At 46.0% G+C, this 16,217-nt stretch overlaps 1 protein-coding gene and 1 non-coding gene across 2 annotated transcripts; one reads left to right on the plus strand and one right to left on the minus strand.

Annotated features, from left to right (window-relative positions):
• The first annotated feature begins 977 nt into the window (after positions 1 to 977).
• WDR5 (WD repeat domain 5) lies at positions 978 to 11,341 on the plus strand. The gene is made up of 14 exons (XM_041406954.1): positions 978 to 1,004; positions 2,650 to 2,840; positions 3,651 to 3,759; positions 5,029 to 5,102; positions 5,983 to 6,072; positions 6,634 to 6,723; positions 7,370 to 7,453; positions 8,238 to 8,293; positions 8,428 to 8,474; positions 8,626 to 8,701; positions 9,023 to 9,056; positions 9,692 to 9,766; positions 10,021 to 10,108; positions 11,057 to 11,341. Exons 2-14 carry the CDS (start codon positions 2,760 to 2,762, stop codon positions 11,155 to 11,157), a joined length of 1,005 nt encoding a protein of 334 aa, XP_041262888.1. The 5' UTR covers positions 978 to 1,004; positions 2,650 to 2,759; the 3' UTR covers positions 11,158 to 11,341.
• A 2,194-nt stretch (positions 11,342 to 13,535) lies between these two features.
• On the minus strand, positions 13,536 to 13,663 carry LOC121337162. Its single transcript, XR_005952858.1, has one exon. It is a non-coding gene; the product is annotated as a U6atac minor spliceosomal RNA (small nuclear RNA).
• Between the last annotated feature and the right edge of the window lie 2,554 nt (positions 13,664 to 16,217).

Raw genomic sequence — 16,217 nt, forward strand, 5'->3', positions numbered from 1 at the left:
TTCCTTTCTCAGCTGCCACTAGAATTTTTGGAAGCCAAATATCTTCCTGTGTTAAAGGGCCAGTGAATGACACACGTCTCCTTTGCTTCCCTCTTAACTGAAAGCAGACTGCAACGTGTGGGTTCAGAAATAACCCACTGCTCTCCAGAGAAGTGCTTCAACACATGTTTAACTCTAACTGGGCTGTTTGGCCTTAATAAATTAAACACTTTTCTGAGTCAGGGCTTTTTGTGTGACAATACGCTGAGAAAACCCCCTTGCCTCAGATACCCTCTCGGTGTTAATTAAAATGGCTCAAACATCAGCGTTTAGAGTCACAGCATCACTTGGGTTGGGAAAGACCTCCGGGATCGTCGAGTCCAACCTTTGATTGATCATCACTTTGTCAATTAAATCACGTCGTCGATGGGGACTCCGCCACCTCCCCGGGCAGCCCCAATGTTTAATGTTTCCCCTTGATCCAGCGTTTAACACCACTTTTCACGAAGAAATTCCCACTGATGTCCAGCCTCAACCTCCCCAGGCGCAGCTTGAGGATGACTCCGCGCTCCCTGCCGGGGAGAAGAGCCCGACCCGCACCTTACAGCCGTGCTTATGGATATTACAGCCATGATATAGCCATTATTATAGCCATGACTGCCGTGTGAATGGGCCTGCCCTTCTCACAGCCGCTTTTATCGCTCTACATCCAACGGGGCCGGCTGCGGTCGCACCCCAACGACACCTAACCCCCTCCAGCCCAGCTCAACGGCCCCCGGGCGACGGGAGCAGCGCCGTGCCCGCCCGATCCCGGTGTGTACGAGCCCGCTTCCCACACAGGAACGCCACACCGGCAAGGACGCGGCCCGCACGGGCAGGGCGCTCCCCTCAGCGGGCGGGGAACGGCAGCGGGCGCTGGGAGGGAGGGAAGGAGGGAAAGCAACGAAAGGAGGGAAAAGAGAGAAAAGAGGGAAGGGAAGGGAAAAGAGGGCAGGGAACCCCCTATTCCCCATCCCCATCCCCCGGTAAGTCACCGAGAGAAAGAGCGAGAGGGGCGAGGCGGCGGCGGCTTCTCCCTCCTGGAAAAGAGGGCAGGGAAGGGGCGGGCACGACGCCGCGGGGATGGGCTCCGCCCGAGCGCGCACTCGCGCCGCTCTTTTGGCTCTCGGGCCGCGCCGTAGCGCTCCCGGGAGAGAGCGGCATTGTGCGGCCTCCGGCCCGCTCCGCGCAGGCGCCGGCCCGCATTCCCCGCCTGGCGGACCCGGACCCGCCGCGTCCCCCCCTCCCCTCCCGCGGCCGCGCTCCTCCCCACGGCCGTGGAGACCCCTCAGCGACCCCCTCCCCACATTCGGGGTCTCCCCTAGCCGCCCCCACATTCCAGAGCGAGGGAAGGGCCGTGGGGACCCCTCAGCCACCCCCTCCCCACATTCCAGAGGGAGGGAAGGGCCGTTCGGGGCTGGGGGGGCTCGGGGGGTGTTTTCGGTACCGCGGGGGATGCGCTGGGAGCCCCCCGGGCGTGGAGCCCGGCCGGGCCCGGCAGCGATGCTGCGGTGGTTTGGCAGCGCGCTGCGGGCTCGCCCGAGTTGCCACATGAGTTCCAGATGAAAAGGAATTGGGATCTGCGTCAGGAAAGTTTAATTTCTTCTTGTGGCCCTCAGATTGGCCGGGGAGTGTCCCTGATTGGGGATAGTCAGGATGCAGTTCTGTGCCATGTGCTCTGGGATGACCCTGCTGGAGCACAGGAGCCGCTGTGCTCCCTTCCAGTCTGGGATTCTGGGATCTCCCCACACCCAGCACAGCCGGCAGGCAACTGGTAGCGCCCTGCTCTGCACCCTCTCGGGAAGGAGATGCTTGGAATGCCGCTGGATCCTGGGTGCAAACGCTCTCGTTGCCGAATGTGCTGCCAGCAGCAAAAGGAGCTGCGATGTGGCAAATGCACTTAGCAGGCAAATCCTGCCAGTGTGAGCCGGGGGTGATTCTGTTCCCGAGCTGAAATGTTGCTGAGCTGCAGTGGAGATTTGTTCCCTCTGCAGCATCAGCCCCGATTACGGAATCCTGGCACTGCACTCCAGCAGGTCTTGTTACAGAAAGCGAGTCTGGAGAGGCTGATCCAAGGCTGCTGCCAGTCAGGGGGAGGTCTTGGGTGGAGAAGGGGATGGTTTGATGCTCAGACCTTTCAGCAGGGAAATATGATACCAAAATATTTTCATTCTGAGGTGAAAGGAATCTAGTCAGGTCATAAGCTTTGCAAGTACCAGTTATTTTGTTTGTTCATTATCATCTGGTATTCTCTGCTTTAATACATTAAAACAGAAATGCTTTGGACTGTTCCTTCCATCTTCATGCAAGCTACGGTATTTACCCTGTGCTAAGTACTTGTTACAAGTGCTTTGGGGTCTGTGATCTGAAAACCCTGCCACACCTCAAAGCTATTGTGCTGTACTTCTGCATGGAAAAAGCTTTCCAAGGAGTGATCAAAGGCTGTGGCTTGAGTTCTTGGTCTTGCACATAAGTAGGTCTGAAGGCCTAAAATACTGCTGTGTTGCTCAACAGATAATAAATAGGAGGTTTCATACTGGTTTCTGGCAACCTGCACTTTGACCAATCTCACTCTTGTGCATGCTGAGAATCTTTTTGACAGCTAATGAGAATATTTTGTTTTTCTTCCAGGTTTTCCTTTCAGCGTGGTTCTCCTCTCGGTGGCAAGAGCTGCCTTTTGAAGCAGCACATTCATTCTCCCCTTCAAGCACCCATAAGTCTCATTTGCCAGCTCCAGAACCATGGCAACAGAAGAAAAGAAGCCAGATGCAGAATCCACCAAAACACAATCTACTCCTTCCTCCTCGACCAATCAGAGCAAGGTGTGTGTGGGGCCCCAAAAAAATACCCCTGTAAAAAAACACCTGGAACTACCTGAACACTCAGCAGCCAGACCAGAATCAGGGATTTGAATTTTCCTGTAAATTAAGATCTTTTCCATGTGGCTGCTTCTGCTGTTGTCTTGTGCTGAGGATTTTATGGGAAAAGTGGATGGAGTGCATCTCTGCTGTAGTGCTGAGTGTTCTTTTATTGGTTTTGGGGAAGTTCTCACTAGTGAAATACTTCTTGTCATTTTGATCATGACAAAGGCTGTTTGTTTGCATCCTTGGAATGCCTGGAGGTGGCTGGAGAATTGGTGAATCTCTAGTTGTGGAGTGGGGAAACAATTATTCAGGTTCTTTGAAGCCTGGAGATGCTCAAAGGAAGTGTTATTGTCTAGCCTTTGCAAAAGGTAAAAGTGGGATTTTAGAGGCAGGGAGGAATTGGCCTGTGGTTTAATTCATGATCAGGGTGAAAATGCAAACTCTTGAAAGCACTGCACAGCTCAATATCAAGAGTGTCACTTGGAAGTGCCAGGCACTTTGTGGTTGGGCTGCTGGATTATTCTCTCCTGTTGGTTACTGGCTTGGGTGAAATTTACCTCAGGGGTGACTTGGTGTTGTGCCCAGACTGAAAGGGTGTTTGGTTTGTTTGGTTTTTGAATTTGCAGGGGAATGGGAATGTAAATGTGATTTAATGCTGGAATCTGTTATGGTGAGCATCCACGTGGTCCATTCCCCTGTGCTGATCAGAGCTGCCCACTGAGGTACTCAATTTGGAATTTAACTCATTCATACATATTTTTCTTACAGCCTGCCCCAGTAAAGCCCAACTATGCTCTCAAGTTCACGTTAGCAGGACACACAAAGGCAGTGTCATCAGTCAAGTTTAGTCCTAATGGAGAGTGGCTTGCCAGCTCCTGTAAGTATTGCTTGCTTTTGTCTCATTTCAAGCACAAATGAGGGCCTTGAATAAGTGCTTGTCTGCAGCCTCCATCAGGGACAGGAGGGATGCCGTGTCATGACATGGTTTTTCTTGAAAGAGTGATAGCAAAGCTGTCACTCTTTGAGATAATTTGATTGAAGTTCTGTTACTTTGAGCACTGGGTGTTTGCATTGCCAGGAGAGCCCTCACCTGTTCAGCTTTCCTGACTGAACAAATGGGCAAAAACCAGCACAGGATTCTTTTCTGTGCAGAGGAAACCCTTGTGCTTTTCTCTATCACTACAAGTGAACATTTAAAATAAACTTTATGCACAGTATCTGCAGGCAAAACTTTCCTGTGGGAAATAAGGAAGGTGCTGCAGAGTTGGATGCACATGCTCTGTCCTGTGTGCCTTGGTGCTTGGCACTCAGAGCTTTGATTGCCCCAGTGAAGTGCAGAATTGTTATAAATGTGTTTCACTGCTTGCTCTCTTAAGTGATACAACAAGTCTCCTTTCTGTCAGCTTTGGTATTTCCTAAGGGTTTCTTTGGTGTTCAGCACTGCTTGACAGCTTTGTCTTGAAAATGTGCTTCTGTCAGTGATCCAGAGAGAATCCATGTGTAAGGAAAGGGCAGCTGGAAATGTTGAATATGACAGTGAGGGTCACTGGAACACCTTCCAGACATGGGAATGGCTTGGGGCTTTGACTTAACTGCATACAACCTCAATAAAACCAGTGCACTGGGCCATATAAATCATTCTTAGGGTGTCCCCATCAGAGTCCACCTCCCCTTTTCCCTGAACGTGTTTTCCAAACTCTATATCTGGCAAATGGCAACTTTTTGCTCTGGCTTGTTTTGCAAGTTACCATGGATAGTATGTTTGGGTTCCTGCAGGCATCCATTCAGTCCAGCTTGTGGTGTAATTATTGTTCTTTTTGGGGCAAAAGCCTTTCAAGCATTCCCATGAACCAGCACTACTTTTACCACTGGCAATCTAAAACAAAAGTAGAAACCCAAGTTGTCAAGAGAGAAACTAAAGCTGCTGGAGTCTCTCTGCATTCCAGGCAGCTTATGTAACCTCAGCTGCTGCAGAGTGCTGTGTAGGAAGCTGTTCTTCACCAATTCAGTATCACCTTCTTCCCTGAGGTCTGCCTGGGGAGGGAGAGCTGCCCCAGAGACAGAGTTAACTTATTTCCTTTCACCTGGAAGGGACAGCTCTGGTACTGCTGTTAATTAACCTCTGAACTGGCACATTCTTTTCCAGCTGCTGACAAACTCATTAAAATTTGGGGAGCGTATGATGGCAAGTTTGAAAAAACAATATCTGGTCATAAGCTGGTAAGTATGAGGTGATTACTGTGGGAATTTACCTGGGAAGAATTTTGTTTTCTTTTCCTCATTCAGAAATTTCCATTCTTGGTTAGTTCTACCTGTGCAGAAGGTTTGTTCTTCAGTCTTTTGTAGTTCTTGTGTTAATATAGTCCTGGAATTGCTGGATTAATATTGGGGCAGGCTGCATTCCCAGTGCCCAGCCTGCTTCTTGTGTCCCTGAACTGCAGGAGAACCCACCTCAGACACGGGGCAGAGCATTCCTGGGTGAAAATCCCTGTGAATTCTAACACTCTGTCCTGTTCCATCTTTCCTTTGTGTAAGGAACAAAACACTTGCCTTTTAAGGAGATTGAATTTTTCTTGTGGGTTTGCCTACATAAACACAACACTTACTCATTCTGCAAAGTTCTTAAGAAAACACAAAACTTCCAAGCCCTTTGGTTTTCCTTTTCTTTTTTTTTTTTTTTTTTTAAGTTTTTACATGCTGAAGTTTCATGAGCAAAAATGAAGATTTATCAAAAGAAAAACCACTGGAATCTTCTCCAGCCTCTGGGGACTTGGAGTGTAAAGAGCAGTTATTTGCCACGAAGAAAAGCCATTTACTCAGATTAATTTATGAGGATTCTATTTAGGAATTCCAACAAAGGGTTTTGGTGACCACAGTGAGAACTGTGTGAACGAGCTAGTGATGTTCTCAGAGTATGTGGCTCAGCTTAAAATTAACTTGTGCCAGAGGAGCTCTTAACCAGCAAAATCACTGAATTCCTGACTCTGCTGAATTTTCATTCAAGCTTCAGCTGGGAATGTAATCTGCAGTCTGTGTTTTCCACTTTTCTGTGTGGCTGAACAAACAGAGCTGAGAAGAGAATTGTTTTCCTTTGTTTTAGGGGATCTCTGATGTTGCTTGGTCATCAGATTCCAACCTCCTTGTCTCTGCCTCTGATGACAAAACTCTCAAAATATGGGATGTAAGCTCGGTAAGGACAGGAATTATTATTTATTTACCTTCATTTTTCTCCAACATTGGCTTCTTCACTTGTGTTCCTGCTTGTAACAAGCTGGTGGATGGGCTGTGAGGATGAATGAATTGTGCTGTCTGCTCTTTGAAGGAGTGGGATGCTTGTGGATACCACGAGGAGCCTGTTATGCTCTGAGAGAGCACTAAAGCCTGATGATTCACATAGACCCACAGCAAAAAGCCTCTCAGATTAAACCTTTTTGTAACTTCTTATTTCTGCTTTTTTTTCCCCCATTCTCTTGTGACTGAGAGAATTTGGTTGAGTTTTGATTAGGAATATTAAATGGTTTGGATCCTTCTGAGCTGCATAAAGAGTTTACACCTCATCTGCAATCATTATGATTGTTTTATATTTTTTTCTTTCCTGTTTTGTTGCAGCTGGCCCTCTGCCCAGCTAAATCTGGGGTTAGAGATGGTTTCTTTCTGTGCTGCACAGTGATTAACCTTAATGTGCTCTCTCTGGATGCTTTTATGGTGCTGGGTGATGCTGTGTATTTAACTCTGCTGAATTTTATTTCAGGGTAAGTGCTTAAAGACATTGAAAGGGCACAGTAACTACGTTTTCTGCTGCAATTTCAACCCTCAGTCAAACCTCATCGTTTCTGGCTCAGTGAGTGGTTTTTAATTTTTTTTTCCTTTGTGGGAAGCACACTCTGTCACTTGTCACTAAAGGGACAGACAGGTTCTTTAGGGATCCTTGGCAGAATGATGATGGTGTTAAATCATAGTTACAATTACAGCTTTATTTTCTTAACAGATTATTATGATTAGTGTAGCACACTAATTTATGATTAGAATGGCACAGGATTTCTGCAGGCAGGATTGATGTAGTACAATTTATAAGTAGTGAATACAGAATTTATGGTACAACTTATGGTTTCTAATCACCTGGATTCTGACTTACCTAAAGGATGACTTCTAATCACCTCTCCCTCTGCAGATTGGGTCAGATCATGGGTTGAAAACAGTATTAAATCAAAGAATATGAATCACACAGCCCATTTCAATTGTGTTTCCCCCCACAGACACAGCTTGTAGTCAGGTGAGCTGTGCATTGCCCCTGCTGTATTTGCTTGGGGAAAAGCCCCTAATCCATCCTCAGTGTCCTACATGGACACAAGGAGTTCAGGGGGGTGTTCCCAGACTGTTGGTTGTGTCCTGGGCTTTCTGAGCCAGCTGGGCTAAGATTCCTGCTGTACCTGAGTGCCTCAGTCAGTGCCTGACTGATCCCCCTGGTGCCTCTCTTGCCTCCCCAGTTTGACGAAAGCGTGAGGATATGGGATGTGAAAACAGGGAAGTGCCTCAAGACGTTGCCTGCTCACTCTGACCCAGTTTCAGCTGTAAGTCCCTCCTGATCAGTGAAAATCACAAAAATGCTTGTTTTTTTTAGCAGAGCTCCTCTCCTGCCCCTCCTGGGGTGAGTTTGTGCTGTTACCGAGCCCTTGCACAGCGTCCAGGCTGGGCTGTGGTTTTTGCCAGTGCTCAGTGGGAATGAAATGAGTGGTGTTTTCTCTAAGATCAGTGTGGATTTTGGTCCTGGTTGTGATTGTGAGTAGTGCAGAGGTGTGCCAGGCATGCCTGAGTGTCATTCTGGGACACTGATTTGTGGTACTTGATGCTCAGAGAACAGTCTGTATTTCTCTTGCTTTTGTGTTGTTCCAAGTCATTACTGAAGGTGCTCCACAGAACACTCCTGTTATAAATCTCAGTCATTTTGGGCTTGGAATACAGCAATATCCATTGGAATTAAGGAAAACCAGAAGGTGTTCAACTCTTAATGTCATTGAAATGAAAAAAAATCTGAGCCTCAGATGTGTTGAGCTGTGGCTGTTCTAACATGGTTGTTCTGCCATTTGTAAAAGATATTTCACACTTAGGAATGTCCTTTAATAGTAATAATCCTAAATAATTATTTTTAGATATAAATAGCAGAAAATTCACCTTAAAACATATGAGTGGCTACATAAGAGGTTCTATTCCATGCCCTTAAAATAATCAGGTTCTACCTGCATGTTTTATTCTGTTATGTGTTCCATGTCAGAAATGGAAAACAAGGAGCTTAAACACTTGATCTTTATGAACACCAGTAAAGTTATTAGTTTTAATAATTAATTAATATTACAGGTGCATTTTAATCGTGATGGATCCCTGATAGTGTCAAGTAGCTATGATGGACTCTGGTAAGTTGTCTGCATCACTCTTTGAACCTTTTGCATGTTAAAAATACTTAAAACAAAACCTTGTATTTGTAATGTTAAAATTGGAATAAAAAACTTCAAGGCCAATAATGATTATTTTTGTGTGTTTTTAACAGTCGTATCTGGGATACAGCATCAGGCCAGTGCTTGAAAACACTGATTGGTAAGTAGAAATATTTCTTGTCTGGGCTGTATTTTTCACACAGATTTTCTGTGTTTCAGTGAAACTATTAAAAACAAATGAATGTCAAACCCTCTGTCAGTGAGACAACACAGCTGTGCACTTTGTAACACTGCTTTTGATTTTGCTGTAGATGATGATAACCCTCCTGTGTCTTTTGTGAAGTTCTCACCAAATGGCAAATACATATTAGCTGCAACTTTGGACAAGTAAGTATTAAAAAAAAAAAAGGAGAATAACACACAGATTTGAAATTTGGAGTATCAGATGATGCTTTAATTTGCTTTTTGGCTGCCATAATATAATGATAATACATGACTTCATATACAGTGTTTTCCATGGAGGAGAAAATGAATGGCATGACAGTAAAATTGATATTTTGGGGTTAACTAACCCTGCATTCCAAAGCCAGGCTAAAATGATCCATGTAGACTTTTGGAACTCTGGTATGGAGAAACATTTTTCAGCTGCTAGGAACTTTTATATAAAAAAGAAATCCAAGAACTAAAATCTTTGTTTCTGTTTTCCAGCACTCTTAAACTTTGGGACTACAGCAAAGGAAAGGTAATTCTTTCTATTTATGTAGACTTAACTAAGCTTTTAGGAAAATTGGATTTTACATGTGATTTTTAAACAGTACCTCTTTAGTGGAGAGGATAAACTTTTAGCAGTGCCTGTTGCAACAGGACAAGGGGTGGTGGTTTTAAACTAAAAGAGGATTCAGGTTAGAAAGTTCCCTGTGAGTGTGGGGAGGCCCTGGCAGCTGAGGCTGCCCCTGGATCCCTGGAAGTGCCCAAGGCAGGTTGGAGGGGCTTGGAGCACCTGGGATAGTGGAAGGTGTCCCTGCTCATGTCAGACCTCTAAAGGTCCCTTCAAACTGTGCTGTGATTCTGACTAAAAATGTCTTTGAAAAGAAAAAGAAAATACTTGCCTTCTAGATAGCCCTGAGACATTAAGTACAGTAATATTTCTGCATTTTTCTCTTCATGAACAATAAATTGCCTTTGATCTCTTTCACTGTTGTAACGGGGAAATTTAGGGCTCTGTTTTGGGTTTTAGAGCAGAGCTGCACTCTGCATCCTCTAGCACCCTTTTTGGCAGGGTGAGAATCACAGTGTTTAGTGTTTTTTCCTAGAGAGTTTGTCCTTGACTGAGAAAACTCCCAGCTGCATTAATGTCCTGTGGCTCTTCCCTTCCAGTGCCTGAAGACCTACACAGGACACAAAAATGAGAAGTACTGCATATTTGCCAATTTCTCTGTCACCGGTGGAAAGGTTGGTGTTCTGATTATTTTTTGTTTCCTGTGTGCAGCTTTTACTGCTCATCTCTGTAGATAAAAGAGAATTTTGGGGCTGAAAACTTCTTTTGGTGGGTGCTGGTTCCTGTGTCTCTTGGTGGGCTCACTGTCAGGTTTCCTGACTTCTCCTCCTCCCTTTGACATGACAACAATGAAAAGTTTACTTAGAAGTAGCACTTGGATGTGGATCAGAAAGATTCAGATGACTTTGTTTTTTCTCTGCTCTTCCAGTGGATTGTGTCTGGTTCAGAAGACAACCTGGTTTATATCTGGAACCTTCAGACAAAAGAGATTGTACAGAAACTACAAGGACACACAGGTGAGAGAGGATTCTGGTTTTATTGGTAAAATATCCCTCACATCATCAGTGCTTAGCCTGAGCATTTTCTCTCTGATTTTGACCAATTTTGACTCTTAGGCCCATAAATTCTTGACTGGCTGAAGCTTAATTGAGCCCTGGGAGTTTTGCTCCTTTTTATGGAGGGTTTTTATGGGCATTGAAAATGTTTTCTGTTTCACCTGTGAGAACTTTGACATCGTCTTGCAAAGGAGATTTGCTTGAGCACAGAACTGGTCAGGATATTTAAATGTATAACATTAATCATAACATTAGTGACTGTGAATGGTCTGTTAGCACCTTCCAGAGCTGCAGCTCCCAAGGATAAGGATTGATGTAGGCTGGAAATGTCTGTGCAGGTGCCTGGTCTTGAACCACGAGATGTCACCTGCTGGGTACCTCAGTCTGAGTCCTGTAAAAGAGCAGAGTGGAACTGAAATCTCAGCATGCTCAGTCCTTTGCTTTGGGCTGGATCCCACTGATTTTTGGGCTGGATCCCACTGATTTTTGGGCTGGGTCCCAGTGATTTGGAGTGTAAGGAAGGCAGTGGCAGCAGATTTTAATTTTCAGGCTCTGGAGATGAGGTGTTGCCTATGAACTGCCTGGGATGTTGGAATTACCCTCCTGAAAAAAAAAACTGACCTGGGTTTTGATTCAGCTGTGTGTGACATGATCTGATAGAATTAAGAACTGGAATCTAAAAAGTTCTCATATTTTGAAACCTGTCAAACACTTTCCTACTGCCCTCAATTCTTTCCTGCTTGTATTTCACTCCACAGAGGAGCAACAGTTGTAAGATATTTACAAACAACACATTTAATTCTGCTACAAGGAAATAATAACTTGGTTCATAAAACACAGTTGCTAATCTTCAGAAATGCCTGCTATGATTGAAATAATTCCATTTTTCTATCTTTTCTTTTTGCTCAGATGTTGTCATCTCCACAGCTTGTCACCCAACAGAAAACATCATCGCATCAGCGGCGCTAGAAAACGACAAAACAATTAAACTGTGGAAGAGTGACTGTTAAACGTTCCAGGATTGCTTTAGAGACTGTCAGGATTAAAAAAAAGTTTTTAAAAAAATTATTAAAAAATAAAAACACCCATAAATCCAGTTTGGCAGGAAACCTGAAGAATATTTGATAAAGTGGTTTCTGTTAGTCTTGGCCCAAAGAAAACATCTTAGCTCTGCTAGAGCTGGGCAACGTGGTGGAAAAAAAAAAAAAAGATGCAGTGTCTCCTTTTCTTGCCTGATGTTTTGGCAGACAAATGGATGATTCTGATGTCGGGTCAGAAGTCTTGGACACCCCAAAGATACTGTATTTTCTGATGGCATTGCTTCTGGGCACTGTTGCTGCTTAAGGAAGTGCTGCCAGTCTACTTTGTACCAGTAAGTTAAGTCACAGGCCTAGAGATGTGTGGAATTTTTTTTAAATATGTCTAATTTTTTTTTCTTTTTTTAATTTTTTAAGGGTTTTTTTGTTTTTTTTTTTCCAGAATGTAGTTTCTAGTCTCTTGGGAAATTTCTGTATTGTTTTAAATAGGAGTACTGCATCTTTAAGGGTGCTTCATTTTAAAACACTCAGCTCAAACTTTGTGACCAAATAAAACCATGCAGTTCCAGATTTCCCTCTTCCTGCCCCTGACTTGACTCCTGTGGTGGAATCTCTTACCTTCTGTATAGTTGCTTACCTCTTGTTACGTGTGTTTAATAGATGCTGTTCTAGAGCAAAGTTACAGTTCTTCTGTTAACCATTAAAATGAATCCTGCTTGTAGTTGTTCTCAGCATATTTTAATTTTTTGGTTTTTTTTAAATTTTGCCTCTTCTGGTTCTAAAGCCAACTCACAGAACACTGTAAAGTTATTTCAATGTAAAAAGAAACAAACCCAGACTTTTTGTATCTTGGCAATCCATGGTATGAAGCTGTATTGCAAATGGCATGACTCTGTATCTATCTCAGCATTGGTATTTCTTTCCCTTTTTGTCATATCCATGTGGTATTTACACATCCAGAAAAATACCATGTGCCATAATAAAAAGGTGGGATTTTATGTGTATGTTTGTGCTTAAGAGTGTGCTCATGTGAAGTGTCTGTGCCCAGGGAAGCTTCTCTTAAAAAACATTTTGAAGGGGAGATGTTTTCTGTAAGGGAGGATGAGGAGCAGCAGTGTGGAGAGAAAAAGATGAACAAACACAAGTTCAAATTGATTTAATGAAGGGAAAAGGATTGAGCTGAGGGTGCCCTCAGCAGAGAGAACATTGCTACAACCCCTCACAGAGAGTTTGAGCTCAGGGAGAGGATTCCTGCTGCCCTCTCCTTGCAGGGACCCAGGATTAAGAAATGCATGGATGCACAAGTTTTACTGCACCCAAAAGGTTCTGCTGCAAAGGGATGTTTTGCTCCTGGTGAAGCAAAATTTCTTTTTTTTTTTTTTTGCTATTTACCTCATAATATTTTGCTCCTGGTGAAGCAAAATCTCTTTTTTTTTTGCTATTTACCTCATGTGCTTGGTAATAACAAAATCAATTGCAGTCCAGACCTTTGGAGTGCTGCTCTGAGGTTGCCTTGCTTTGAAACCCTTGGAGAAAAAGAGCTGCAAGACACGAGGCGTAGGTTTTCTTTTTAAAATATAAAAATAGAGTTCATGTTGAGCTGCTAAAATGGCTATTAATAATATCACTGCCTTTGAAGGTTTTTCATTACCCCCAGGAAGGGACACTGTGTCTAGACTTGCTGTCACTGCTAAAATGATCAACTCCTGATTTTTTTTCAGCCTTATTCCTGAAGGCCAGTGAAACTGTTCAATTCAATATGTGGCTGTGCTGCTTTACAGCATGGAGGAGGTGGAATTTTACTCCAGCAAAGCATTTTAATGTCGATTCAGAACTATTTCCTGCCATAGAGCTTCTCATGTCCCTGTGAGTGGCTTTGCTTGCCCAGCTGTGCTGCCACACACAGCTGGGGAGGAGGGAGATGAATTTTCTGCTGTCACAAGGAAATCTCTTGAACAGGGATAGAAAAGCCCCTAATGTAAAGGATCTGCTGTAAAGCTGCTCTTCATAAAGATTGTATTTAAATCCTTAATATCCCACCTGGGATTAATGCTGGGGCCTGTTGGCATGAGCTCTACTTACCTCTAATTCTGTGCATGGCTGTGGTGGTTGGAGGGCCAGGATTAGCTCGAGCACAGCTCTGGAAACGAGGATTGTGTGCTGGCTGGAGCAGGGGAGGTGTAACTTTATTTTAGGTACGAGCTGAGAGTGCCTGGGGTGAGTTACTACTGTGGGCCTCGGGTGCACTGGCGACTTTTAAGCTGAGGGACAAGGCGAGCTGGAGGACTAAAATAGAGGCTGCCGCGCTTTCTTTAGCATCTTACGGAAAGAAAACGAGGGGGAAAAAATAGAAAAAAACATGGTTAGATGCCACGAAGTAGGTGGCAGTGCCTTAACCGTATGTGTGTTGTACAGGCCACTAGGGCCTCTTCCATCCTTATCAAGGGGAGTGCTAACCTTCTCTCCTTTCATACAACACGGTAGATTTTGTGCACCCGATGCTATTTAAACCTCCAGTAAGCTTCACCTGTACAGAATAGAGTGAGATAATTTTTCTATCCTCTCTCCCCTCAATTTGACATCTCTTTCTAATTCCTTTCAAAAATCTTTTACTCTACATTCCAATTTTGCCCTAAAAACCCTAAAAATCTCGGCAAAATCGCCAAAATGCGCGCTTTCGGCTACTCTTTTAATATATTCATCACGTCCAGCCAATCAGCGTGCAGAAGGCGGAGCTTCTTCCCCGGCCCCGTGTGGTTTTGCTTTGGCCTCGCTGAGGGAGGCGGGCGCGCCCGCGGTTCGCCGGTTCGAGTCCCGCCCCCGGCGGGCGGTGCCGCGGGGATGAGCTCACCGCGGGATGTGCGGCGGGGCCGCGTAACCTGCGCAGGATTTGGGCTTTCCTGCCGGGTATCCCTCGGGTTTGGGCTTTCCTGCCGGGTATCCTTCGGGTTTGGGCTTTCCTGCCGGGTATCCTTCGGGTTTGAGCTTTCCCGCTGGGTATCCCTCGGGTTTGGGCTTTCCCGGGGGGTATCCTTCGGGTTTGAGCTTTCCCGCTGGGTATCCCTCGGGTTTGGGCTTTCCCGGGGGGTATCCTTCGGGTTTGAGCTTTCCCGCTGGGTATCCCTCGGGTTTTAACCTTCTCTCCCGGTACCCCTCGGGTTTGAGCTTTCCCGCTGGATATCCCTTGGGTTTTAACCTTTTCTCCCGTTATCCCGCGGGTTTGAGCTTTCCCGCTGGATATCCCTTGGGTTTTAACCTCTCCGGGTATCCCGCGGCTGTGAGCGGCACTCAGGGATGTGCTGCTGGCACCTCCCGCAGCCGGAGCGGCGGTGCAGGAGGGAGCCCGTTCCCGAAGCGTTCCCGCTCCGAGTTCCGTCAGCGCTAATGACGAGTTACAAGTTCCACACGCGGGAGCGGTGGAAAAGGTTAGGTGGGGTTTTTTTCCCCCTTTTCTTAAGGCCTTTCTCTGCGGTATCCCAAGGGAATCCAACCAGACGAACATTTCTCTAAATGAGCACTGCAACACCTCAAAGCAGCCCGGGGAGCTGCCGTTCCCAGCGGGATCACTCCCCCAGCATCCCGCTGCAGGTGCCACCGATGCCGCTTAAGGCATCGCTCCATCCCCCGACCCCCGCGACCCTCCCAGCCCTTCCCGGCTGGAAGGACCAGCGGAGGAGCCGCTTTTCCGGATGAGGCTGCGGATCCAGGTGCAGCGCCCAGGGGTTTGCACAGCCCCGGCCCCGCCAGATGTGCACAGCTGCTGCATCACAGACTCACAGAACGGCTTGGGGTGGAAGGCACCTTACAGCTCGCCCCGTTCCGACCCCCTGACAAGGACAGGAACACCTTCCACTCTCCCAGGTTGCTCCAAGCCCTGTCCAGCCTGGCCTTGGACACTTCCAGGGATGCTGCATCACTGCCACAGAGCCCAGGCTGCTCCTGGCTGCCCCTTCCAGATAACTGATGAGTTTATTAGGGGATTAAAAGTTAGTTTCCCCTCCTTATTGAATGCTCTGATTTATGCATGCGTTTAAATCAATCCCATTTCCTGCCTTTTATCCCTTGTCCCCCAGGCTTTCAGGCTTTACTGTGTCAGACATTTGTTACAATCAGATTGTTTTGAGGCAAGCGAGACACCGTGGGTGGTTTAAGGGATTTAAATCCATGAGCTGCATTTCTTGGGCACTTCTCCCAGGTACCAACTGCCCCTCCTGAGCTGTAGATTCCCCTTCTTGGGCGTGTTTGTGCTGTCTCCTGGTAAAATATGAACCAGCCTCCCTGCTAATGAAGATGCTGATGGAGATTCACTCCGAGCCTGCCTGGCTGGGAGCTGTGTCTGGCACAGGAGGTGCCTGGTGAGCTGGGGTGCCCAGGGCGGGGGATTTCAGGTGCTGCTAGCAGGCAGTTGCTGGATGAGCTACATAAGCAGCTTATTTTGTCATTTTAATTTTTTAATCCCGTGCATTCGGTCGCGCTCTCTCATTAGTAAGCATTAGCTGCCCAAGTCCCATTAGCTCTGCTGAGAGCTGGGGCTTTGCCTTTGGGGAGAGCTCTGGGGGAGCCAACAGGGGGCTGGGGACACAGCTCCGTGGTGTCCCATGTGGGTGTGACCCTGGCCCTGCAGAGCCATCGCTGCTCAGCCCTTCCCTCTGCTGTCCCCCTGTCCCCTCCCCAGGACCCTGGCAGTCCCAGCTCCCTCCAGAGCTGATCCAAGCCCGGGGCTGGCTCTAACCTCCCCCTGCAACTATTTTATTGTGTGTAAACACACACATATTCCATTCAAACCCTCTCCTTAACCTCAGGGCCATCCCCAGAGCTGTACTTTGTAAGAGGATCTCAAGTCTCGGATTTAAAATTAGTTGACTGCTTCTCTTTAATAAAATTATTCCTTTCCTCTTTAAATAGCACAATATGTCACAGAAAGCCGGTGGGTCCGTTCATGAAGATGAGACAGCTCAGAGAGGAAAGAGACAGGCAAAAAAAAAAAAAAAAAAAAAAAAAAAAAAAAAAAAAAAAAAAAAAAAAAACCCCCC

Source organism: Onychostruthus taczanowskii, unplaced genomic scaffold (genome assembly GCF_017590055.1).
Source record: "Onychostruthus taczanowskii isolate IOZ18803 unplaced genomic scaffold, ASM1759005v1 scaffold25, whole genome shotgun sequence".
NCBI lineage: Eukaryota > Metazoa > Chordata > Aves > Passeriformes > Passeridae > Onychostruthus > Onychostruthus taczanowskii.

What these genes read in the sequence shown, in the direction of transcription:
- WDR5 (XM_041406954.1), top strand. Translation starts at nt 2,760, where the DNA reads ATGGCAACAGAAGAAAAGAAGCCAGATGCAGAATCCACCAAAACACAA. An exon ending in CAATATCTGGTCATAAGCTG is followed by an intron (nt 5,103 to 5,982) that starts GTAAGTATGAGG and finishes CCTTTGTTTTAG; the next exon opens with GGGATCTCTGATGTTGCTTG. An exon ending in AAATATGGGATGTAAGCTCG is followed by an intron (nt 6,073 to 6,633) that starts GTAAGGACAGGA and finishes ATTTTATTTCAG; the next exon opens with GGTAAGTGCTTAAAGACATT.